Source organism: Lissotriton vulgaris, chromosome 5 (assembly GCF_964263255.1).
Source record: "Lissotriton vulgaris chromosome 5, aLisVul1.2, whole genome shotgun sequence".
NCBI classification, from domain to species: Eukaryota; Metazoa; Chordata; class Amphibia; order Caudata; family Salamandridae; genus Lissotriton; species Lissotriton vulgaris.
Window position 1 is genome coordinate 2,003,031,504 of NC_141693.1, and position 24,857 is coordinate 2,003,056,360.

The window sequence follows — 24,857 nt, forward strand, 5'->3', positions numbered from 1 at the left end:
CCTGTATTATAGTTTACCAGATGTGGGAAAACAGTCTAAGAAGGAAAGAAGGTAAAATTGCAGTACTCACAATGGTATCCGGACGATCCCTGTCCTCTTGACCTATTTCCTCTCCCTCGATGAACATGAACTCTCTGGGGGTAAAAGGATCTGGTCTGAAAGCTTCAGGGACTTCTCCAGACCTTTTCTAGGGTCCTAACCCAGTTTAAACAAAATCATTATTAACTCTGGATCAAGGTTAGGGGTAAGACAAACTGTGTCCTGAATAACTAGCCTTGAGCACTCGGCCCTCAAAACATTTCATGCCCCTTTATCAAGAGAATTTCATATCCATCGACTCAATCCTGAAAACATTTCATGCTCCTTTATCAAGTGGATTCCGTATCCATAGTTTTATAAATTTAGCTACGTGGTCTTGCAGCCACCAGTCAGCACTGCGCGGGTGCCTGATATTATTCGGGGAGAACATTTCTCCTCCTAATGGGTCCTTAATGGCAGCTTTGGAAGTAGAGGGGGAATCCGGCTCTCTAAAGAGGTTGTCTTCAAGACCATCTTGATATAAATCTAGAACATACTCCTCAATGGGGCTTTCCATCCCCATGCTCAGTAATGTGAATGCTGGGCAGCCGGACCATATGGGTCGGTTTTGAAAATAAGGGCGTAGAACCGCAGCGAGAGCAGGTAGGCTGCGCTTCAGACAATGATACACAAAGCGCGCTTGCCAAATTACTGTCGTAGTAGTAGTATTTGTATAGCGCACCGAATTGACCCCCGAAGGGGTATCAGGCGCTTGTACGCATAACGCTGTGGAACCCTTCCTGGCTTTTCCCTGTGAAGTGCCCACTCCTGGGCACTCCCAAGGTGGAGGCCAGGCATCCTTAGCGTTGTGGGGGCCGTTGTGGAGATTAAGCAAGCTATCTCCCAGAGTTGCAGAGTGGGACCCATGATTAGAATAGGCACCGAGGCGAGAATTATCAGGTCCATGGAAATTGAGCCCAAGACCAGTCGAGGCGGGAATAGAAACCTGGTCCCGGGCCAGACCTCTGCATCAGGGTCTGCCTCTCTAACCATTGAGCCACACTTCTCATTAACAACCAAAGACGCAGTTAACAAAAGAAAACAAGGTGTTTCTGTAAATTGGAAACAGTGATGGCAGCGCATCTAGTAGTAAGTCAAACTAGCCCAAATACTTAAGCTCTAACTAGAAAACATTTCTGAAAAAATAGTAAATGGAGCAATAACAAAATGGAGGTTACTGATCTGCGAGGAGCAGCATTAAAAAAAGGAGGCAGAATACTCACTGTATGGACTTCTTATGTGTGCTGACTATTATAGTCTGGAATGTTTTCTTTGTGATGTGTAATACTTTCAAGTGCTGTGTGGAGTGGCATTTAAGGAATAATGCAGCCTCCGATCTTGTAATAAAATGTTTATATCTAGGGGTACAGATTACTTGCAGTCTAACACATCCACGTGCTGTAATCTGATTGGCTGCCAACACTTTAACCAGGAAGTGTTGGGAGCCATCTGGGGACTCTGCTTGAGCGGAGTCCCATAAAAAAATAAAATAAACATCAAATATGTACACAGGGCAATATACGACTACCCTGACCCCCTAAAACTGGTAGTGGGCTCCCACCCTCCTCGAGCCAATGATGGTCCTGTGGACCGCCACACCCCACCCAGGACCGGCTTCTGCTATGTCCAGGGGTGCCCATCCCTGGGACACAGCTGTATCTTATGGTGGAAGTTTTACCGTTCCCGCCAAGCCATAGCAAACGCTCCACTTTCAGCAAGCGAGAGCATTACTAATGCTCTCTCTTGCTGGAGGTTGAGCAGAATTGCTTTCCTAGAGAGCTGCCTTTCCAGCAACTCCCTGTCTGTGAAAGCAATGCCAGGCTCTGTCTGGAGGCAGGGAGACAACAGGGACCACAGGGCCTTCAGGCTCCCCCGCAGTCTCAGTGGAGAGTGGGTGCCACTTTAAAGAAGGCGAGGCCCTGGGAGATGGGTCTACAGGGCCGAATTCGGTCTGGAGAGGGGGACCGAGCAGCCCCACTCCACCATCTCTAAATAGCCAGGCCTCGGGGGATGGGGTCTCTGAGGCTGAAATCCACCCAGGGCAGTACCAGTGAGTTAGGCCCCAGGGGCCTAAATCGGCCAGTGGAGGTGGCATTCACCCCCTTCCCCATTCCAAAAAGGCTTGCCCCTGGGTAGAGGGTCCCCCAGGGCCGAAATCAGCCCAGGGAAAGGAGGGGGGAGGGCGGGCCCCCTCCTAAAAAATAAATAAAAAGCCCCTGGCGACCTGCGGCCCGCCCCTTTTACCGCCACTCTGCAAATGCACCTCCTGCCGCACTACTAGTTGGGGAAAAACTCCCCTTGTGTCCTGAGGGTCCTTGGGGGGCCAACTTTCCCTCCAGTTGCCTCCAGTAAGTCCTACACAGCTGGATTGTTAAAAGGTCATCAGAGGCCATGTCCCCTTTCGCCACTACTATGCACAAGTACTTTCTGACGTACTACTGGTGGGGGGGATGAAGTGCCCTTGACAGCTGAGAATCCTAGGGGGCCAAGAAGCCCTCCTGTTACCTTCAGTAAATCCCACACAGCGGGATTGCTAAGAGGTCTTCGGAGGTCATGCCCCCTTTTCCCACCACTCTGGAAATGCACCACATGTTATGTTATGTTATGTTAATATCATTTATTTTGCGCACAGATGCTCCAGCTAAGGAGCGTCCTGGCGCAAGGACAAGATGAACATAACACAACACAAAAGGAAACAGAAAAGTGAGTGAAAAATGAATTAAAACAAGTGAGTTTTCACGGCCCTACGGGATGCTAATAGATCCTCTAACAGGCGGATTTCTAAAGGGAGGGAATTCCAGAGAGCCGCAGCTCTCACACGAAAAGAGCGACCGCCCATCCGGCTAAGCCTGAAACGCGGGACAACCGCAAGGGATTGCCCAAGAGATCTAAGAGAGCGAGTCGGGACATAGGCGGATAAGAGATTATTGAAAATCTCAGGTGCCGACCCTTTTAAAATTTTGAAAGCAAGGCTAAGGGCCTTAAAATGGATTTGACTTTTGATCGGTAACCAATGAAGGGACCGCAGAGTATTGGAAGTGGGACAGGACTTTGGCAGACCCACCACTGCTCTCGCAGCCGCGTTCTGTACGCGCTGCAGGGGAACGATCTCAGATTGGTTAACTCCCAGCAGGAGCGAGCTGGCATAGTCCAGCCGGGAGATAATCGTCGCTTGGATGACCAACTGTCTTGTCGGAGCATCAAAAAATTTGAGCACCGGCCTTAGCCCACGCAGGACACCAAAACAGCATGCCGCCACTCTCTTAGTGTGGGTAGTGAAGCAGAGGGTGTGATCTAACCACACTCCCAGGTTTCTAAGTTCCATCACTGGTGTAGGGGCCGGCCCTAGCTCGAGAGGCCACCAGTTGTCCCCCCAGCGATCCGCTCACCTCCCGACGATCATCACCTCAGTTTTTTTCGCGTTCAGCTGGAGACAGTTGTTATTCATCCAGCTGGCCACCTCTCTCAGCCCATTTCGGAACCTGGGGGCATCCTGTTCGACATCCCCGCTGATCGTGACCGCTAGCTGCGTGTCGTCGGCATAAGAGACCATGGTTAGGCCCCACTGCCTGGCGACATCAGCCAGCGGCCGCACGTACAAGTTGAAAAGCGTGGGACTCAGCGAGGAGCCCTGAGGGACCCCCAGGTCCAGCTGATGGTATTTGGACTGAAAAGGAGGGGTGGCAACGCAGAAGGAGCGATCGCTAAGAAAGGAACGGAACCACTGCAGAGCAGAGCCACAGATGCCAATGTCCTCCAGGCGGTGCAGAAGGATGCGATGGGACACCGTGTCAAAGGCAGCGCTAAGGTCTAATAAGATGAGCGCTGCCGTTTGACCTGCATCCAACACAATCCGCAGATGTTCTACCATTGCCAGAAGGGCGGTCTCCGTGCTGTGACCAGCACGGAACCCATTCTGCGTGGGATCGAGGACATTGGCCCGGGCCATATGCTCGGAGAGAGCCAGGTTGACGTGAGCCTCCATGACTTTGGCCGGCCAGGGAAGCAATGAAATAGGGCGGTAGTTTTCCGGTTTTAAAGGATCCAATGATGTTTTTTTCAGGATCGGAGAAACCACCGCCTGCTTCCACTTGGCAGGAACTGTACCTGAAGTCAAGGACAGGTTAATCCGCGAACACACTACAGTGCGCCCCTGAAAAGAAGGATCTCTAAAGAGGGCAGGTCAGAGCGGGTCCGCAGGAGAACCGGACTTGACTCGTTGTGCCCACTTGACAAACCCATCCCAGGAGAGAGTAGGGAGAGAGTGTAATGCCGGGCAACTGCGAGGGCCGTTCAGAGGAATGGAGGGCAACGTCGTACTGGGGAACGACTGATAGATGGTCTTGACTTTCTCCAAGAAGAAAGCGGCCAAGGTCTCACAATGGGAGGTAGAACCGTCCACTTGCGGATCCGCTCTCTTAGCCAACAGATTTTTAAGGGCTTTGAAGATGGTCTTAGATGGATTGAGGCTGTTACGGAATTCCGTAGCGTAGAACGCCGCACGGGCTCTACAAATAGCTCGATGGTAGAGCTTGACGGAAGCCAAATACGCGTTTTTTTTTACGACATCATACGTCTTCCGCCACTCCCTTTCTGCCCGTCTACATGAACCCTTCAGAGCGCGGAGGGCACTGTCATACCAAGGACTCGACTGCCTGGAGCTGGATTTACTTGAGATAGGCACCAATACGTCAAGCGCCTTGGTAATCCAGCTGCAGAATTGGTCGTAGCCCGAGGTGGTGTTAAGCAGAGGGCCTAATGGCTCTTCAGCCAAGATGTAATGTAGTTCATCTAGCCTAAGCTTATTCCAGTGACGCAGAGGGATCCACTTAGGAGATGGAATAGTGGGGGTTTCGGGGAGAGGTAGCCAGACGGACACCAAAAAATGATCGGTCCAGCCCACTGGAGAAATAGCCAGGACTTGGACATCTGCTAAGTTAGTTTAAAACGGGTCCAAAATGTGACCAGCCACATGTGTAGGTTGAATAACAAGTTGGGTCAGCTGAAGGGCCTCCAAATCCGCCAGAAAACCACTGATAGCCGAGGTCTGTTGATTGTCAAAATGGAGGTTGAGGTCACCTAAGATGGAAAAATTGGCGCAGTCACTAGCTAGCGTACTAACCGCCTCAGGGAAAGCTCCCCTGAATGCTACATCACTGCCTGGGGGGCGGTACACAACCATCCCAGACAGCGTGAACTGGGGACTGATGGTGATCTTAAACAGGGCGCTTTCGCACCCAGCAATATGCAGACCCGTCCAAGTGCACGCAAAAGTAGATTTTATAGCTAGGGCAATACCTCCACCTCTGGACAGGCGGTTCCACGTAAAAAGTGAATATCCTGGGGGGCAAGCCAAGTTAATTATGGCTGCGTCTGTGTCCTGGAGCCAGGTCTCAGTGATGACAAACAGATCTGGCTCCTCGTCAGTGATAAGGTCCATGATAGACAGGTGATGTTTTACCAGGGATCTGGTATTAAGGTTTAATATCCGCAGACCATGAACAAAACACTTACTCAGCAGAGGCGCACTTATGCCTTCCCTTGGAGCTGCAGAGTTGTCATAGTCCCGAATACCCACTGGCTGGTCGAGCGACCATCCCTTGCAGGCACATTGATAGGGGCCACACAGCGGATGGGTCGGTGCTGAAACGCACCGCGGGAGGGACTGCCCAATCGCCCGGAGCAATGCACTGGTGTAAACAATCATCCTACCTCGCAAGAGGTGCTAACCGGGAGGGGCCCGCTGCGCCCAGCGACATGGCGCGCTAATGGTTGGGGGATGAAGTCCTCTTGGAATGTGAAGGTCCTTGGAGGCCAAGAAGCCCTCCTATTACTGCCAGTAAGTCAGACACTGCAAAATTCCTAAGAGCTGTTTGAGGGCCCGCCTCCATTCTCCACAACTCTGCAAACGCGGCTACTAGTTAAAAAACTGAAATCCACATTAAAAAAACCAAAGGTTACAGGGACGTTATAATTAGGAAATAGAATTTAAAAAACCTTTGAAATTCACAGGAAAAAAACAAAGGTTACAGCGACGTTATAGTTAGGCTGACATTTCACTCGTACAAAATCAGAGAAATTCAGCAGTTATAGCTAACAGAGCTAACTATAACTTACGACCCCACAACCTACTGCTTATGACCTCACATATTCCATTACTCATAACTTGCTCAGTCACATCACTGATTACATCAAACACAGAACCACTCACACATCCACTTACACCCCAATATAACATGTCATATACCCATCCTCACTCACATTCTCTTCCACAGACCCAAACAAATGCTCACACACCAACACACTGATCGATAGACCCACTTACACATCAATTCATCCATACAGCCACTAAAGCAACCAGTAACTCACATATACAGCCAATCGTGCACCGTCTCACTGACCAGCATCGACACTCCTACATCTAGACATACAGATATACAAACATTTACACACCAATACAGTCACTCACACACTATATCACTCACACACCCATACAGTCACTCACACACTATATCACTCACACATCACTCACTCACCCATACAGTTACTCATCAACCCATTCATTTACTCATACATATACTAACATGTACTGACTCAACTATACAGTGACTGACAAGCACATACTTTCCCATACAACCTGGCTCACACTCACTGATACAGCCACTCGCACACCCATTCACTCACTCATACAGCCACTCACACAGCTACTTACTTACCCACACCCCCACTTGCACACCCATTTATATACCCATACCAACACTCATTTATTCTTTCAGTCACCCATAAATATACTTATATACCCATTCAGTCACCCATTCAGCCACTCATGCACCATCTCATTCAACATTTACTGCTACTGACACACCTGCACACTCAGCCATACAGCCACTCATTCACCCTTACAGCCACTTACACAACCACTCACTCACCCATAGTGATAGTCACATAGCCACTTATTACTAATTCACTCAAAGATTCACCCGCTTGCTCACCCATACAAAAACTTACTCACACACTCACTTCTATACAGTTTGTCCATCCTCATTCATTCTTCTATACAACACTTATACACCCACTTAGTCACCCATACAGACACTTCCACAGCCACTTACCTTAGTATATATGTTTGACACCCAATTTCCTTTAAAAAATAGTTACAATCACTGGATGTTGTCATTTGAGATCTCATGAGTGATGTTACTGACCATGCCATGAGTGATGTAATCTGTAAGTTCATAAGCAGTGCTTTGCGTGTGTAAGTTATAGTTAGTTCAGCTAACTAGAACTGCTGAATTTCTCTGGTTTTGTACAAGTGAAATGTCAAGCTAACTATAACATCCTGTAACCTTTGTTTTTGTTTTTTCATTGAATATATAGCTAGATAGATAGATAGATAGATAGATAGATAGATAACAATAGGGTTCTTTCCTGTAAAATATTTACCATGCATATGCCTTTACCAGGCATGCCTGTACAACGAATTCTTTTTACAAGTAGTAAGTATAAACCCTTTATATGTACACATAAAGGGTTTATACTTACATTTTTGTGGTAAGGACTTTCATGGTAAAGGCACATGCATTGTAATGACGGCGTTGTAAAGGTATGTGTGGTAATGGCATGCGTGGTTAAGTCATACATCTGTGTGCCAGTGTTGTTTATGTGAGAGGTGAATGCCTGGTATTAGGCTACAAGCTTCTGAAAGCAGAAGAGCTCAGTGGATGCAAGTTTTCCGTCCATATGGGAGTACAGCTCGTTTAACCTTTCTTGCCAAAGACGGACTGGGCTGTTGCTGCTACCATTGATTTAATATGCTCCATGTCTGTCATTATAGCCTCTTTGTTAGCAAACCTCAGGCCGAAGAGCTCAAAACTGGAAAGGGGTTGTGTTCTCTGTGGGCCACTTGTGGGCGGAGATCATCCCAGAAAGTGGTCAGTCAAGCTTGCATATCTTTCAACCTGTCTGACGGGCATCTTCTCATTAAACGTCTAATGAATGGGATTCACTATACTCCCTGCTACAGACTTTTGCCTAGGGGTTGTTTTCACTCAGAAGTGAGAGCAGAGTGAGGATCTGCAGACAAGTCGTTCTTCGTTCCCCCAACGGGTGGGCTGAAACGTATATTCTTTAAAGAGCATAGGTGGTTTTACTTGCTGGCTCACTTCATAGTCTTGCATTGATTTGAAGCTTAGAGGGACTTTATAAAATATTGCGGAAAGATCCTGCCTCGTATAGTTTCACATTCAATCAGAGTTTAGCCTACATAAAACAGCGCAGTTCAGGTGTTCCCAGCTATAGGAAAGTCTGTTTCCCCGTTCTACAGAAAACAGGACTCACCAGAGGATGAAGCCATTTGGACTAAAATTCTGCTACACATACATAATGCATTATCCAATTAATGTGACGGACAATGAAAGTGAGGAACCATAGATGGAGATTCTTTCAATAAAGCCGTCTTTAGGGAGGAACAGGGACAGCAAGTTCCCAGTGTGATTTATAAAGCATAAAGAGGTATACAAGTAAACAGATGCCAGTGTAATACAGGAAGAGCACAAATACACTTCTTGCATGTTTTCCTCACCTCTTCCCCAATCCCGACAAGCACAGGGTTTGATTCCTTCCACTGATTCACTGCGCTCTCGGATGCAGAGCTGGTGACAGGCTGCGCAGGACGAGCCTAGGACAAAATGAACAGAAAAGAGAACCCCATAAATGTCACCACTCTAGCACACAAAATAAAACCTCAATGGGTCTATTTATTAGTATTTATTACTCATGTGCCATGAGAATGAGGTCTAACCATCTCCGCACTGAAGAAGCTTACTGAAAGCTACAAAGACTGAAAAGTGTCCAAGCCGCTGCAACCTCATTGGAACCACAGCATTTGGCACGGTTTATCCTTTGTAAATTCAAGTGTAGACATAACGTACATTTTAGATTTAAGCACTATACAGCCGGACCTAATTTCAACTAGGCACAGTGATAGCTGAATACAGTCCTAAATCTAGCTGTTTAAATGGTAGAACTGTATAACTGTTAACCAGCGACATCCAGGCCTAGCCTGAAGAGTGAGAGCTATTCTGAAGCTCACTGCAGGGAGCTGGCTCTCTAGACAGTGCACCCAAATGAGGTTCACTGTACAGAGTCCAAGTGGCCTTAACGGTTTACAGGGGCTATAGTAATAATCCCAAATGCACTCTTTTGTGGTAGTGTGGGTGAGCAGTTTAAGCTTATGAGGGGATACTGTTAAGCATTTATTGCACACACAGAGTCAGCAAGCGAGACACACACTCAGTAAAAAATCCAACAGTAATAAAAAAAAATTTTTTTATATGATGTTAGACACCAAGATCATCGTAATCGGATATCTATGTTCGAGTTATCAGTTTTTAAGTCACAATAAAACTTATACTGTGGACTTTAACTGGTAATGTTATCCTATTGGGAATAGATATATAATACATAGGGTCACTTAGGAACGACTTGCAGGACTGTTCTCCTGGACTTGAGGTGAGTATGGGGCAAGGAACAAGGCAGCACCAACAGGTCACTTCGGGCAGCAATGGGGCATCCAGGTGCAGAGGTGAGTTACGGCGTTGGAAGCCCTGTTCACTTCAATGGGAAACGGTCCAGTGGACAAGAGGCTGCAAGCAGGGACTGAGGGGCCAGTTTGGTTGACCCCACAAGGGGGCTCGGGTCTCAAGGGTCTTTCTCATCCAAGGACACCGTTGGATCACTGGTACTCCGGCTGGGGGAGTTTGTGTGCCTTTTCCGGCGAGCTCACGCTGCAAGAGTCTTGTGGTCCTCAGTTTCCTGCAGAAAGAGGCTGAAGGCCAGGACTGGGGGCCAGTCCAGGCACACCCAAAGGAAGACACAGCTCTAGAGGGTCTCTGGACCCTGTTGGCACCGTTGGTTCACAGACTCTGGGCTGGTGTCATTGTGCTTTACGGTGTCGTGTTCGTGGTCAGAGGCTCACTCTGTGTCAGTGACCTGGTGAAGAGGGGAAAGCAGGGTAAAACTCTATGTTGGCTTTGTGGATCCTGACACCCCATGAAGGTAGGTTTGTCTTTGTGCTGTTGGGAGTCCGGATTGGACCACCAACAAGCCTTGGTGGCTGCAACTGCCCCGGTACACAGGGTATTGGTGCTGGGTGGCTGCTAGGGGTCCTGGCGCCTCCAAATTTGGCAAGCATATGGAGCAAGCTCCTGGAGCACAAAGACCTTCTCCTGTATCGCTGCTTCTTCGTGGGCACAATGGCAACATGGTGGGATGCTTTTGGGTGCCTGCAGATGCAGGGGAGCTGCTCCTCTGCTCCAAGGGAGATCTCTTTCGGTGGTTGAGGTATTGGGCAGTCCTCCAACGGGTTTGGGGAATGATGTCCAGCTCTTTGCAAAGTCGGTGCCAGCAATGGTTGAAAAGGAGTCGTTTCTGTCCTGTAACTCCAGTTCTGTAGTAGGGGTATCTCTGTTATAGTCATAATCTAGTGAATAGTCCCGCCCATGTGCGTGTACCCCGGAGCAATAAACAAAAATCTCTTAAAGTGTCGAAAAAATGTAGAACTGCACAGACACTTAAGAGAGAATTAAAGACAGATAATGCAGCCTATAAAACCAGGCTACACTGTCCAGTAATTCAACTAGAAATTCCACCAAAAATCCACAAACAGCAAAGCCTGTCCAGATTTCCCTTGCCTCAGCAGCAAAAACCCCTCTGGAATGATAGAGAGGAAGACCTGGACAGACAAGCCCCATAGGCTGCCATTATGTGGCTCAGTACAGGATACTGTGCCTTTAAGAGAACTTTCCAGAACTTCACAGTATCCCAGAATGCACTGCAGGTCCCTTTTACTTTCAGTTCTTTTTGGAGGCGTAACACGCCAGACCTGTAGCATCCCTTACATGAATATCTCTCTCCACCGGGGAGAAGGGTGGGCGCTTATGACTATGACAGAGATACCCCAACTACAGAACTGGAGTTACAGGACAGAAACTACTCCTTCTGTAGTAGGGGATCTCTGTGTATAGTCATAATCTAGTGAATAGAATGGCAAGCCCATCCCCACACCAAAGCGGCGGTGGAGAAACGAGAAATAACACCACTATTGTGAGAACAAATTTCGCAGCAAAGCCTGCCCAACCTGAGCGTCTGTCCTGGCATCAGTGTCCAGACAGTAATGCTTAGCAAAGGTATGAACCGACTTCCAAGTGGCCGCCTTGCAGATTTCTGCAATAGGAACATTACGGAGCAAAGCTGTTGTGGCAGCTTTGCCCCCTGGTGGAATGAGCCTTAGGTTTACCCCCTAAAGTCTTATTAGCCTTTTGGTAACACAGTTGTATGCAGGACACAATCCACCTAGAGAAGGACTGCTTAGAGGTAGCAAGACCGGTCCTGACTGATCCATAATTGATAAACAATTGGTCTGACCTACGAATATCTTTGGTCTTATCCAGATAAAATTTCAACACCCTCCTAACATCCAGGGAATGTAAAGACCGTTCCGCTGGAGATGAAGGATTCTGAAAAAACGTAGGCAAAGTTATGTTCTGGTTGACATGAAAATCAGAAATAACTTTGGGAAGAAATTTAGGGTGAGTAGGCATAACAACCTTAGCAGCATGAAATACAATATAAGGTTCTTGGCAACACAACGCCTGAATTTCACTCACCCTGCGGGCCGATGTAATGGCCACGAGGAACGCCGCCTTCCAGGACAGGTGCTGCAGCGAAGCCTTATGAATAGGTTCAAAAGGCTCCTTCATCAACCTGGACAGCACCACATTCAATTCCAATGAAGGCGAAGGAAGACGGACAGGAGGGAATACTTTCTTCAAGCCTTCCAAAAAATCTTTGATCACAGGGATCTGGAAGAAGGAAGTCTGTGAAGGGCATTTCCTGTAGGCAGTCAATGCAGCGAGATGAACCTTAACCCCTTCCACGCTCATGACGAGCTGGGCTCGTCATGGCGTAGCCTCCTCACACGCTGATGACGAGCCCAGCTCGTCACGTAAAGTGCGTTTTCGCAAAACCCAGCGTGCGAGCGGAATTCCGCTAGCGCGCATGGTGTTAATGGAATGAACATTAAGGCCAGACTGCACCAAATGTAGAAGGTAAGGAAGGATGACGTCTTCCTTGCACGTCATCGGGTCATAGTTCTTGGACTTGCACCAGATACAGAACCTCTTCCACTTGTAAGCATAGGAAGTCCGAGTGGAGGGTCGCTTAGCCTCCTTCAGTATGTCCATGCAATCTTCGGGTAGATTTAAATGGCCATATTGCACTATCTCAGGAGCCATGCCGCCAAACTCAAAGACGAGAGGTTGGGGTGCAACATCTGCCCCCCGAACTTCGTGAGAAGGTCTCGCCTGCACGGCAGCCGTATGTGTGGAAGGAGAGACCGGTGAAGTAGGTCCGTGAACCACCACTGCCTGGGCCATTCCGGGGCAATCTGGATCATCCGCGCCCTGGACTGGGACAGCTTAATGAGCACCGCCGGAATCAGGGGAATGGGTGGAAAAGCGTACAGAAAGCTGTTTGACCAGTTGATCCATGCTGGTAGTACCTGGAGGCGAAGTCTCGGCATTTGCTGTTTTCGGCGGTGGCGAACAGATCTACTTCACCTTGCGAAGACTTCTCCTAGTACTTCGTCGTTTATGACCCATTCGTGGTTTTCCTGAATCAGTCTGCTCAGTGCGTCCGCCTGAACATTCTGCACACCTGGCAGATGGGTAGCCGTTATCGTCAGTCCTCTGGCCAGAAGCCAGTGCCAGATCGTCTGCGCCTCCTGCGACAGAGTGCGTGATCTCGAGCCCCCCTGCTTGTTGAGGTAATACCTCGTGGTCGTATTGTCCGTCTGTACAAGCAGAGAGTTGGTCTGAAAGGACGGATGAAAGGCCTTCAGTGCCAAGTGAACAGCTCGGAGTTCCAGGAAATTGATGTGATACGTGGACTCCATCGGGGACCACATTCCTTGAATTTGCAAGTCTCCGGAGTGCGCCTCCCTAACCGTGGAGAGAAGCATCCGTCACGATAGTCTGAGTGGGGATGTCCTTGTGGAAGGGAACCCCCTCTGAGGAGATTCTTCGCTGAACACCACCACTTCAGAGACTGAAGAGCATGCAGAGATAGTCGTATCTTGTCGTCCCAAAACCCTCTCTTCAGATCCCACTGATCCTCCAAGCACTCTTGCAGCGGTCTCATGTGCAGCCGTACGTGTGGCGTTAGGAAGATACAAGAGGCCATCGATCCCAGTAGAGAAGACACCGTCTTCACTGTTGTAGATAGAGTGGTCATAAGAGCCTGAGCCTTCCGAAGGAGTGATAATCGTTGCTCTTCCGAAGGAGACACGCTTGCTGACAGCGTATTGATGGTGGCTCACAAGTACTGAATGCACTGGACCGGAGTCGGGACAGACTTGGACATGTTGATGTGCAACCCCAGTTTGTTCAAGAGAACGCACGTCTTCTGGAAGTGTGCCTGAGCTTCTGAGAAGGAGGAGGCCTTGATCAACCAATCGTCCAGGTACGGGTAGACAAACACCTTCTTCTTCCTTAGGTGTGCTGCTACCACTGCCATGCACTTCGAGAATGTTCCGAGCGCAGCCTTCAGCCCGAATTGCGGTACTGTGTATTGATAGTGATTGGTGCCAACTTGAAATCGCAGGAACTTCCTGCGTTTGTGTGCAATTGGCACATGGAAGTACGCATCCTGTAGGTCTATTGCACATAGACAGTCTCCCTGTTGCAACTGAGGGTAAATTTGATGCAACGACAGCATGCGAAACTTTTCTCTGCGAATCCACTTGTTTGCATGTCGCAAGTCCAGAATGGGCCTGAACTCGTTCTTGTCCTTCTTGCGAACCAGGAAGAACCAGGAGTACAGACCTCTTCCTCTTTGAGACAGAGGTACGTCTTCTATCGCCCTTTTCCTTAACAGGATATCAGCCTCCGCCTGGAGCTCGAGCAGTTGAAACCGCGAGCTGACCGGAGGAATTGATGGAGGCGGGCTGGTGAACCGAAGACAGTATCCATTGCAAACAATATTCAGCACCCACTTGTCCTGAGTAATTTTTCTCCACTCTGCCAGAAAAAATTGAACGCTTCCCCCCACCGGAGCGGGTAACGGATGTAGGGGAAGTAACCGCTCAGGGTCGAGACCCGGCCGGGCCCTTGTTCGCTGTAGAGGACTGCTGTCCCCCTCTACCCTTCTGGCGCTTCTGGAAGGGTCTCCGGAACTGCTGCTGTTGCTGTCCCGAAGACTGACCTCATCCTCTTCCCTGTGCACCGAACCGTCTCTGGAACGGGCGGTTGGCCTTCTTTTCTTTGGCCTTCTTTAAGCCCACAGCCGTCAGGGTCTCTGCCTCCACCTTCATGCGGGCCATCTCATCATCTGTATGCTTTCCGAACAAGGTTTCCCCCGAAAAGGGCAGATTGGCCACCCGCTGCTGAGCCTCCGGCTTGAGTGATGCGAGCCTGAGCCAAGCATGGCGCCGCTGGTTGATCCCATGACAGTACCCATGAGCAGCCAAAAGAGAGAGACATCCGCAGCCGCGCTGATGACCTGGTTTGACACCAGCATCCCCTCTTTGAGGATCTCTTGGAAGTCCACCCTCTTGTATCGTGGCAGAAGTTCCGTGAAATGTTCCAGGGAGTCCCACAGGGCACGGTCATACCGCCCTAGCAACGCCGTACGCCTTCATGGCCGTGGATGCAGTCCCACAAGCCTTCCTTCCAGCCGAGTCGATCCATCGGCTTTCCTTATCGGGCGGCACGGTGGAGGACGGGGAGGTAGCATGTAACTTCCTGGCCGCCGTCACTATAACAGAGTCAGGCACCGGATCTATCCGCAGAAAGGCCGGGTCCGAATCCGGGGCCCTGTACTTCTTCAGAAGTCGGGAGGGTGCGGCCTTCACCACCGCTGGTGTGAGGAACAGCTCCTCCGCAGGCTCTACCAAACCAGGCACTAGTGGCAGTAGAGGGCGAGACAAATGCTTCTTGTGAAGCGTTTCGAATATCACGGACGTCGTGGGTGTTGGAGCCGTCACCGTGATTCCCACTTTTGCAGCCCCCCTCAGGAGAACCTCCTGGAATGCTGATGTCGTCCACCGGAGACACCCTTGTCCCTGGGGAGTCCGACAAGGTCGGTGAATAGGACTGGGTCCTGGAGGAGTCCGTGCGGGACCTAGATCCCCGCTTCCTATGGCGACGTCTTGATCTGGTGGAGGATCTACATCGACTCCTCGATCTTCCTCTCCGTCCGGAGCGTGATCGCGACTTCCTTGGCCTCGGTCGATCCGCCAGTTCCACCGGAACGGGCGACTTTGGTTTGGCCGGAGCCTTCGGCTTAGGGGTCCCCTTGGGAGGGGTCAGAAGTCTGGGCAGTGAGACCGACCTTGGAGTGACCGGAGGCGTCTTTTCTGGCAACTGAGGTCGAGGTACAGGTTGCGGAAGTGGTGGTAAAGGAGGAGGAGTAGGGGCCCTCGGAGGGAGACCCCTCGGCAATGGAGGCGGGGGTGTAACCAGCCTCTGTAACGGGGTATACACCGCAGAGTACACCGAGCCCGGTGATCCGCCTTCCTTTCCAGCCTGGGACGTTGGCGAACCTCCCATGGCGTCAGACCTCTTTCCACGTCTCTTCGGCGTCGAAGAACGGCGACCGGACGGCAAAAGTCGGTCCCTCGACGTCGAGCGCCTTTTCCTCGGCGTCGAAAGTCTCTCCCTCGACGGCGAGTGCCTTCGCCTCGACGGCGACCTTGTCCGCCTCGACGACGACCTCCTGCGCCTCAACGGCGACCTTCTGCACCTCGACGGCGACCTTCTGCGCCTCGATGGCGATCTACTCCTCGACGACGAGGATCCCCTCGACGACAATCTTCTCCTTTTCGCCGACGGCGGTGTCGCCTTGACGACGAGCGCCGACGCCGGGCCTTACGACGTTGATCACTCGACGATGACTTCGACGAGGACGACGACGAAATCGTCACAGGAGACTTCGACGGCGGTTTGTTCAATTCCTTCGACGTCGACGTCGCTTCGCCCCAGACGACGGGGAACAGACTGTAGTCATCCCTCTCAACGCTGTAGTCGGAGCAATCGACCCAGACAGAGAATGGGGACGCTTGCTGGACTTCCTGCCCCTGGGGAGCCACCCAGAGGCCTCAGCACAGGCAGAGGAAGCCCCTCCAGACCCACCTTGCGCCTTCAGCTTTCTTTCCTCGAGGCCCTGAAGCCTGATCTTCTTTCTGTCCATCAGGGTCCTGCCAGAGAAGCCCTGACAAATCACACACTCACCTGGGACATGGGAAGAGGGAAGGCAGAGGATACACACCTCATGGGGATCTGATTTGGCCTTCTTCCTGGAGCACTCCGGACATTTGTCAAATAATGCAGGCATATTTGACATCAAAAGGGTGCAAAATCCAAGAAGAAAAGCACTAAAGTACTTTAGAAAGCACTCAAGTTGAAACAAAAGTGAAAAATCACCAATAAACCCTTGAAAAGGGAGAGCTTAATACTCCAGGGTCCTGCTTGCAGGAGACGGAAAAAAGAACTGAAAGTAAAAGGGACCTGCAGTGCATTCTGGGATACTGTGAAGTTCTGGAAAGTTCTCTTAAAGGCACAGTATCCTGTTCTGAGCCACATAATGGCAGCCTATGGGGCTTATCTGTCCAGGTCTTCCTCTCTATCATTCCAGAGGGATTTTTGCTGCTGAGGCAAGGGAAATCTGGACAGGCTTTGCTGTTTGTGGATTTTTGGTGGAATTTCTAGTTGAAGTACTGGACAGTGTAGCCTGGTTTTATAGGCTGCATTATCTGTCTTTAATTCTCGCTTAAGTGTCTGTGCAGTTCTGCATTTTTTCGACACTTTAAGAGATTATTTTTGATTGCTCCGGGGTCCACGCACATGGGCGGGACTATTCACTAGATTATGACTATACACAGAGATCCCCTACTACAGAAGCAAGCAGCCTGGCAAGGTTTTGCGTCTATCTTTGGTGAGTGTCTTTAGTTTTCGGTCTCTTCGGTTCTTCTTCTTTCTTACTCGGTTTCCAGTAATCTAATCTGATTTCCTAGTGTCAGGAGGCCACCTAAATACTCAATTTATGGGCATTAAGGGGAGTGAGTGGTGGTAATCAATGGGCTACTTATCCCTGGGGTCACAATACTCCTAAATGACCACTTTCTGTGGGGAGTGGGTATCACCTGGTCTCACAAGTCAAGTTCCACCGCACACAATATGGTGGAATTCTTTCTTTGGTGTTGACTTCAGGCTGTCCACCCAAAAAGTGTACACAGCCTGGCAGTGCAACACGCCTCCTGACTATCTAATTTTCCCACCTGTCCTTGTGCTAAATGGGCCTCAGGGCAAGGGGTGGCGTTTCCCAGTCTTGGGGATGCCGGGGTCTCATTTCAAAAAACGTGGATATTTGACAAATAATCCTCCTCCCCTCCTAAGCGCCTTGAAACCCTCTGGGTATGTAGTGCGCTATACAAATTTTATGACTTGACTTGACTATACTCAACCTGGACCACAAATATATATATTGTTGTCTGATAGTCATCAAAGGTTCCATGATTCAACAGCACTGGAGGCCTGAATTGGTGATGTCATTTAAAAATGGTTTCCTGCTTTTGCATCCACCATTGCATTTAATTTATTTGAGTGCACATTTTTGAGTTAAAAACAAGTATTTCATTTAGTACTGTTATCACACATCCATTGTTTAATGTTTATTTCAGTACAATTCAGTAGTCCAACAAGCGCCTCCTCAACCACCACAAAAGTGAACGCTGAAGGTTTAATAAAGGGAGTGAGCAAGTCTTGCTCACGAATGGTGGTGATGCGGCGAAGCTCCTGAAGTGGATTTAACAAGGTCACGCAGAAGCACTTTTGGTGCTGCTGCATGTTGCTAGGCAGAGTCTGGATTAGGTGACTGGAGACTGCCAGCATACCCCCCTAGCTAAACAATGCAGATCTCAGAGAAATACAGCCTTGCAGCTCTTGCTGCATTGTTTTTTGGCAGCAGAGCAAAACTTCTATGCATACTGTTGGAACGTTCCAGTAATGGCAAAACAAGCTCAAAAGTGATGCTGTTCAGTGCACCCAAAGGAATTACCAATGGCCCGATGAACTTAAACATTTCCACCCCTCCCTTTCATGCTCCTAGATATGGACATTGCACGTGGCCTAAATGAATTCTAACATTTCCACCCATCCCATTCTTGCGCCTGGATACGAACATTGCAGGTGGCCTAGTTGAATTCAAAAATTTCTACCCATCCCTTTCTTGATCCTAGATAGGGACATTGCACGTGGCCTAGATGAATTCAAACATTTCTACCCATCCCTTTTTTGATCCTAGATACGGACATTGCCTGTGACCTGGATGAATCCAAACATTTCTACCCATCCCTTTCTTGATCCTAGATAGGGACAATGCACGTGGCCTAAATGAATTCACACATTTCCACCGACCCCTTTCTTGCTCCTAGACACTGACACTGCACTTGCACCTTAGATCATGTGATGCCAGTACTCTCAGTTTTGTCAATGTTTTTTTAATCTTACCTCTTCTTTGTAATTGGACATTTTACATTGTCCCAAAGCACTTGAACAGCTGTAAGGTTAACACTAACAAAACAGCCATGTGAATGAATATCCTCTGAATTACCTGCACAGGGCCAGACTTCAGGGCTGCAGACAGTGGGTTGGGTCTCGCTGCCTTTTGCTGGGTGGAAGGTACAGAGGCGCTAGAAGTCAGACGCACAGCTGTGTAGAAAAGATAAAATGCCATTTAGTCATAAGTCAATGAACCGGCAAATTTTATTTAGGAAGGCAAGTGCACAGGAAGTATTTATTTTCACATTATGTCAGTGTGGCAAGACACAAGCTTGTTTGAAGACCCTCTTCTTTCTCAGATTACAAATATGTAAAAATGATGATGGCAGATTACAGTATCAGAGGAGTAACATTATTGAACTGCATATACTACGAAGTGTGTGTTCGGTGTGGTGGTGGAGGTACAGTGACTTTAATTTATCCCAGTTTCAAAGATGGATTCCTGGACATTCCATGTTTGACATATTCTGCTCCCCAACAGCTGCATGAAAAATGTGCATTTCTGAAACCTCCAGAACCTAAAATTGTTTTAGGTCCTTCATGCTGTTTCACTTATTTGCTGTTAGAAGGATCCAAAAAAGTTAAATGATCCCTTTTCCACCTGCTCTACTTCACCTTGTGCAAGGACGTTTACTAAGACCAGAGAACTGCTCTTCTACGGAACCCTACAAAAGAAGATTCACATCCTGGCTGTTTTTAATGAGGAGCAAGGCCACAAGGTTCCTTTGTCGCAAACATGCTGCAAAGAATTCAAACACCTTCTCTTTATAGTAAAACTAACACTAGAATGAGTACATCATGCAAAAGCGTAGCGCTCCAAAAGTCATGAAGGCGCCTTCAACAAGACATCTATTTCGCATCTTGGATGCGCTCAGAAGCCAGAAAACCTGACCTGTGTGGTGATCGTACTGAGGAAGCATGCAAGACTAACTGATTTGTGGCAGACAATAATATGTCTGCGTGGACTTCAGTCAGAATAATAAAGGAGTACCTCAGAATTAGACTCTGCAATCAAAGGGGTTCATTCACCTATGAGCGCTATGTACAGCTAATGTACACAATACCTCAGGACTCCCTTTATGCACTATTTACATAACCATTAATAAATATCTGCTGGGCTCTACACCACCTACACCTTTCAGACAAAGGTCCTAAGCATCTTCCGGGCTGTAGGCACAGCCATTGTTAGGAAGCCTTCTGTGGCTACCTCAAATGTATATAGACTTTATCAATGTTAGCCAAATGTACCTCCATGCGTTAAAAAAAGGATTGGAGGAGACTTGTGTGTCACATTAAAAGCCTGGACAGACCAGCCCCTGCCACTGGTTTGATGTTCACGGTTTCTGCAATGCCAGGTACTGATTTTACAAATATACTGGCATATTCAGATGTCTGAACACTAGTCCAAAGAAATGGGAAATGTTACTTACCAAGTAAGCGTCGGTTCGTAGCATGTAGTGATGTTGATTCACATGCTCTGCATACTCCTGTCATCTCATGGGTGGCTTGGACATTGCAAGCTGTTACTGTTTGAAGTCATTAAAGGCACTGGAAGCCTTTTGATCGCTCCCTTAGTTGGAAATTAACATGGGCATTTAAAGATCGTTTTTTACACAATTAAAGAGTCTAATGAATCAAGAGCTCTTTCTGCTACTGAGCCTGGCTGAGAGAAAACGTTAGCTCAATTGTTGGTTCAGGTGGAATAAGGATGCCACCCACCTTAGGGAGGAACTCTAGATTCGTTCTAAGAACCACACTATCCATGAGCCCAGCCCGGAAGCCACAATAGTGCAACAGCACCTGTCGAGTCTTAGCCTGGAGGATGTATCTGCTTAGATGGATGCCCGACGAGAAGTCATGTCGGGCTGGTCTCACCTCAGCTCCACTTCAAAGTAAAATCGCCAATGTGGTCCTTGGTTGGAGGTGATGCCGCTGAGCACACCGGCCCCAGAAGCAAGCGCCAGTGCCGCATGACTAACAGTGCGAGCAGGTAATGGGACCTCAAAGAAAGACTAAATCAGATGCACAAACTGCGTTCTTGGGCGGTAACAGTGACTGTTGCCTAAACAATTTATTTATTCCGGCACAAGCTCTTGAACTAAACTGCGAACTGCTTCTGAGCGGTTTCCAGTGAGCAGAGACCTAGTGAACTGCACCTGTGCCTGATCAGTGCCTAGAATCAAAGAGCAATCAGCAATGTAACAACTCCTACAACAGGGAGAGAATGATCTCTAGAGGGTAGGTCGCTTTACTAGGCATTGTAAGTTTTCATTTTTTGGGTGCTCACTTGCTAGTAATCTTGAACTCTAACAAAAGTAACAGTAGAACTCTAACACTATGCTCTGGTGCGCAGTGAATGTGCTGAACCTCAAAACATGTTGAAATTAGCTTAAAACCAGACTGGCCCATTTAACTTTCCTAGAGGGCCATAGTATATGGCGCAGAGGTACACTGTGGCATAAAAAAGTTAAATGCCACTTGAGGACTGGAGCACCTATTGAGCCATCCACTACAGTGGCAGTGAAAACATGTCTTCAGGCCTACCCTGTGTAGCATAACAGCAGTCACTCTTGACATTTAAGAAAACCCAAATTTAAATACTGAACAACTCACTTCTAAGCGCAACTTGCCGCCCACAAGGCAGAAACCATAATATTTAAGAGAGAATATATGTGATATTGGAAATGGCATGTTCCCCCGGTGACTAGGCCCCGAACAACACTATCACTGGTAAGGCTGTAGCTGGCACACAGGAAAAGCCAAAGCATAGAATATACACTGTAATCTATACTTTTTGACCTGCACAAACTACAAACTCCAATCGAAGCCTTACTTTTATATTTAGCAAAAATCTTATCTAATAGTTAAGTCAGATTTGAATAAAATATACGAAAAATGTAAATGTTAGAAAGTTACCTTCACCCTGCCTGAAGCTGCTGAATGCTAATCTGCATCGGCTCTCCATTAGCCCCGCTGGTGCTTAGCCTGAACTCTGTGTGAAAAGTGCATCTAGAGCAGAGACAGAGCCTGGAAGAGGGGAGGGCCCTAACAGAAGACCAGCTGGGCTGGGCCCAGGAAGTCAACTTCAAACGGTCCTGCCCTGAAGCAAACAAATGTTAGGTGACACCCTGAAAGTCCAGATATTAACCCCTACTGAGCATGGCACCAAATCCCGTGGAAGGAAAGCTACCACCAGAAAGTATTGAGTGACCACAGAGGAGGAACCTGCTCGTTATCCTGGCCACACATGTGGGTAGGCGCACATGTTCTGACAAAGGCAAAAGGCTTTCCTCATCTTAGATTTTGAGAGGGAGAGGCACTGTGAGACTGTTTGCAGTAGGGCAAACAGGAACTGCTGAAAAAGTGCGACCTGTGAGGAGTCCTGAAGGACTGGACGTGCTCCCTCTTGTACACCCAAGACAAACACATGGACTCCAGGGGTCAGCTGGTTGACCTCCTGTGTGGCTGCAGGGACATAAGATGCAAAAGGCATTTTCCTGAAAATGCCGAGCTGACCAGTCGCAAATGAACTTGGACTGGACTTTGCTGTTGACCTATGCCTGACACCCCTAGAGGCTCCAAGTGGAGAGCAAGAGGAACAGAACCCTAGTTCTGCAGTAGCCCTACAAACCTTTGAATGATGCACACCTTCTACTCTCTGGCATCCAACCTAGATCACCAGACTGTTGAAAGTACAGGAATCTGCAGCCAGTACTAGCTTCATTTGCTTTCTTGGCATGGAGGAGGCCTGCACACCAGTGTAGAAAAGAAGGCACTGGACCCCAGTAGAATTTCTATGGATTTCTACCATCCCGCTGGATTGGGCCTAAATCTGGAAGGCATGTGTAAATGTGAAGAGGATATACATATCTGCGAAGGAGCCAGATTGTGTTTCAAATGCAGGAAGTGTCCTGCTCTCCTTAAGATTTGCATAAGGCTCAACTTATCAGAACAATCTGTGTGAGGACAACTCAATGAAATGAGTCTGCAAAGGAGCTTTGAGATAGGCCCAGAACAGGTGCCAAGAGGAGGCAAGCAGAGAATCCTTGCTGTGTAACTGCAGCACCATCTTTTGTTGCCCGGAGGCATTTTCCCCCAGCCATCACCTGTCTGTAAGGTGCCAGTATAACCACTTCTTCAGCACCAGAGGGATTCAGTCTGGGGGATTCAGCTCCAATGTCCAGAGGAGATCACTCTCATTTGTGAACTCAGAGTCATTTGTCAAACCCTTATAGTTCCAGAGATATCTTCGAGTCATCTGTCAAAACTCTAATACTTTCAGAGCTATCGCGGACTGAAATGGAAATCACTAACTGACTCTGAAGGACCAATTTCCCAGTTGCGACTAATGCCATCATCATCATCTAAGTGGGAGCTCTGCCACAGGAAAAAGAACGGGGGATTCTGAGAAACAGTTCCCGCACTAAGGAAAGCTTAAGCTTTGTGACCTAAAACTGGCAATGAGCTCACTATTTCGATCGGGCCTGTTGAAAAGCAAATCGACCAGATTGGTTCTTCATAGCTAAAACATCTATCAGCACTCAACTGCCAACCTCGTATTATCGACTCAGCGAAATCGCTGGGAGTAACTCTTGACAGAAATCTAAACATGTAGAAAAACACTATAAGCGCTGCAACAAAAGAAGCACACTTTCTGTTGAACACCTTGAGAAAATTAAAAACTTTCCTTCCCACAAATAACTTCAAACTGGCAGTTCAAGCACTAGTAATCCCAAGAGTGGAATATGGAAGTGTCTCTCTATGCGGACTTCCCAGATCTACGACGTCCCTTCTGAGAAAAATCAATCAATGCAGCAGCAGGACTCATCAAAGGCTCCAAAAGAAACTGCCACATCTCCCCTGATCTTAGAGCTCTTACCTGATTACTTGTCAAAGCCAAAATTCAACTAAAAATCGCCTGTATGACGCACAAGGCTATACATCACCACACTCCGAGTTACCTGTCCCAAAAACTGGTGTTCTCTTTTGGCAACAGGTCCTCCAGGAGCTCCAGTAACCTTCTTCTGAAACCACATCAATTTGCCAAGAAGAAAACATACAACCGTGCCTTCTCGGGAATCGCTGCTAGGATTTGGAATTCATTGCCCCCAGAAACCAGGCTGAATCCCTCTACTGCCTCTTTCAAAAACGAAGTAAAACATCTTCTCATGTGGAGAAGTGTGGCTCACTGGTTAGAGCAGGCAGACCCTGATGCAGAGGTCAGACCCAGGACCAGGGTTCAATTCCCGACGCGGCAGGGTCTTGAGCTCAAATGTCCATGGACTCGATAATTCTTGCTTCGGTGCCTGACCTAATCATGGGTTCACACTCTGCAACTCTGGGCATTAAGCTTGCTTAATCTCCACAACGGCCCCCCCGCGGCGAGATGCCTGGCTTTCACCTTGGGGATGCCCTGTAGGGGCTATCTCACAGGGAAAAGCCAGGACGGGTTCCCAAGGCAAGCGCGGAGATACCCCTTCGGGGGTCGATTCAGGCGCTATATAAGAAACATAATAATAATAATAAATTCACATGAACAATGTAGGTAACTCGTAAAACGGCCGCTGGTGTTTGCATGACATAATTCAGTATCTCAATGTTTCTTGTTCAATTATATGTCCTTGTAAAGCGCTCTGATACCCGCAAGGGTTATGTTCGCACTATATCAAACCTTCAAAATAAAAATAAATGAGTCCTTGGACTCCAATGGTCTATATCCATAACAGGACAAGGTGACCAGACAATGAGTCACTAGGAGGCTTTCTGCTAGGCAGAACCAGAATTTTCCTGGGGCAAAGCATCTTTTTAACCAAACAAACTTACTTGACTAGTACCTGCAGTCCTCATTTTCTAAAGAAAAGTAAGACTGGACATGTTATTGTAGATTACTTACTATGTTGAACTGAATTTGAGTTTCCAACAACATGTACCTTCCTCACAAGGAGTCAGCTTTGACTGCTTCCTTGATAAAATAAAATACTTAGCGGGTAACCAAACTACTGAACTGAGCTGCACTAGGATTGGTTAGGGTCTCGGACACTGGTGTAAAACCATGTATCTACACTGGATACTGCGCAGTAAGCCCCGCCTGTCCCAGGACCCCAAGGAAAAAGAAAGGCCACTAGGTAGAAGAGGAAGCAGCAGCACAGCATCAACTGGGGCTAG

At 48.3% G+C, this 24,857-nt stretch overlaps 1 protein-coding gene across 4 annotated transcripts in view; it reads right to left on the minus strand.

Annotated features, from left to right (window-relative positions):
• The window catches only part of NUP214 (nucleoporin 214), a 438,399-nt gene that overhangs the window by 226,672 nt on the left and 186,870 nt on the right, over positions 1-24,857 (minus strand). For all 4 annotated transcript variants that reach the window (XM_086924798.1, XM_086924800.1, XM_086924799.1 and 1 more), the window contains exons 14-15: positions 18,745-18,842; positions 8,660-8,755 (exon numbers count right to left, since the gene is read on the minus strand). In XM_086924798.1, coding sequence (XP_086780924.1) covers positions 8,660-8,755; positions 18,745-18,842 — 194 coding nt within the window. The remainder of the gene's footprint in view (positions 1-8,659; positions 8,756-18,744; positions 18,843-24,857) is intronic.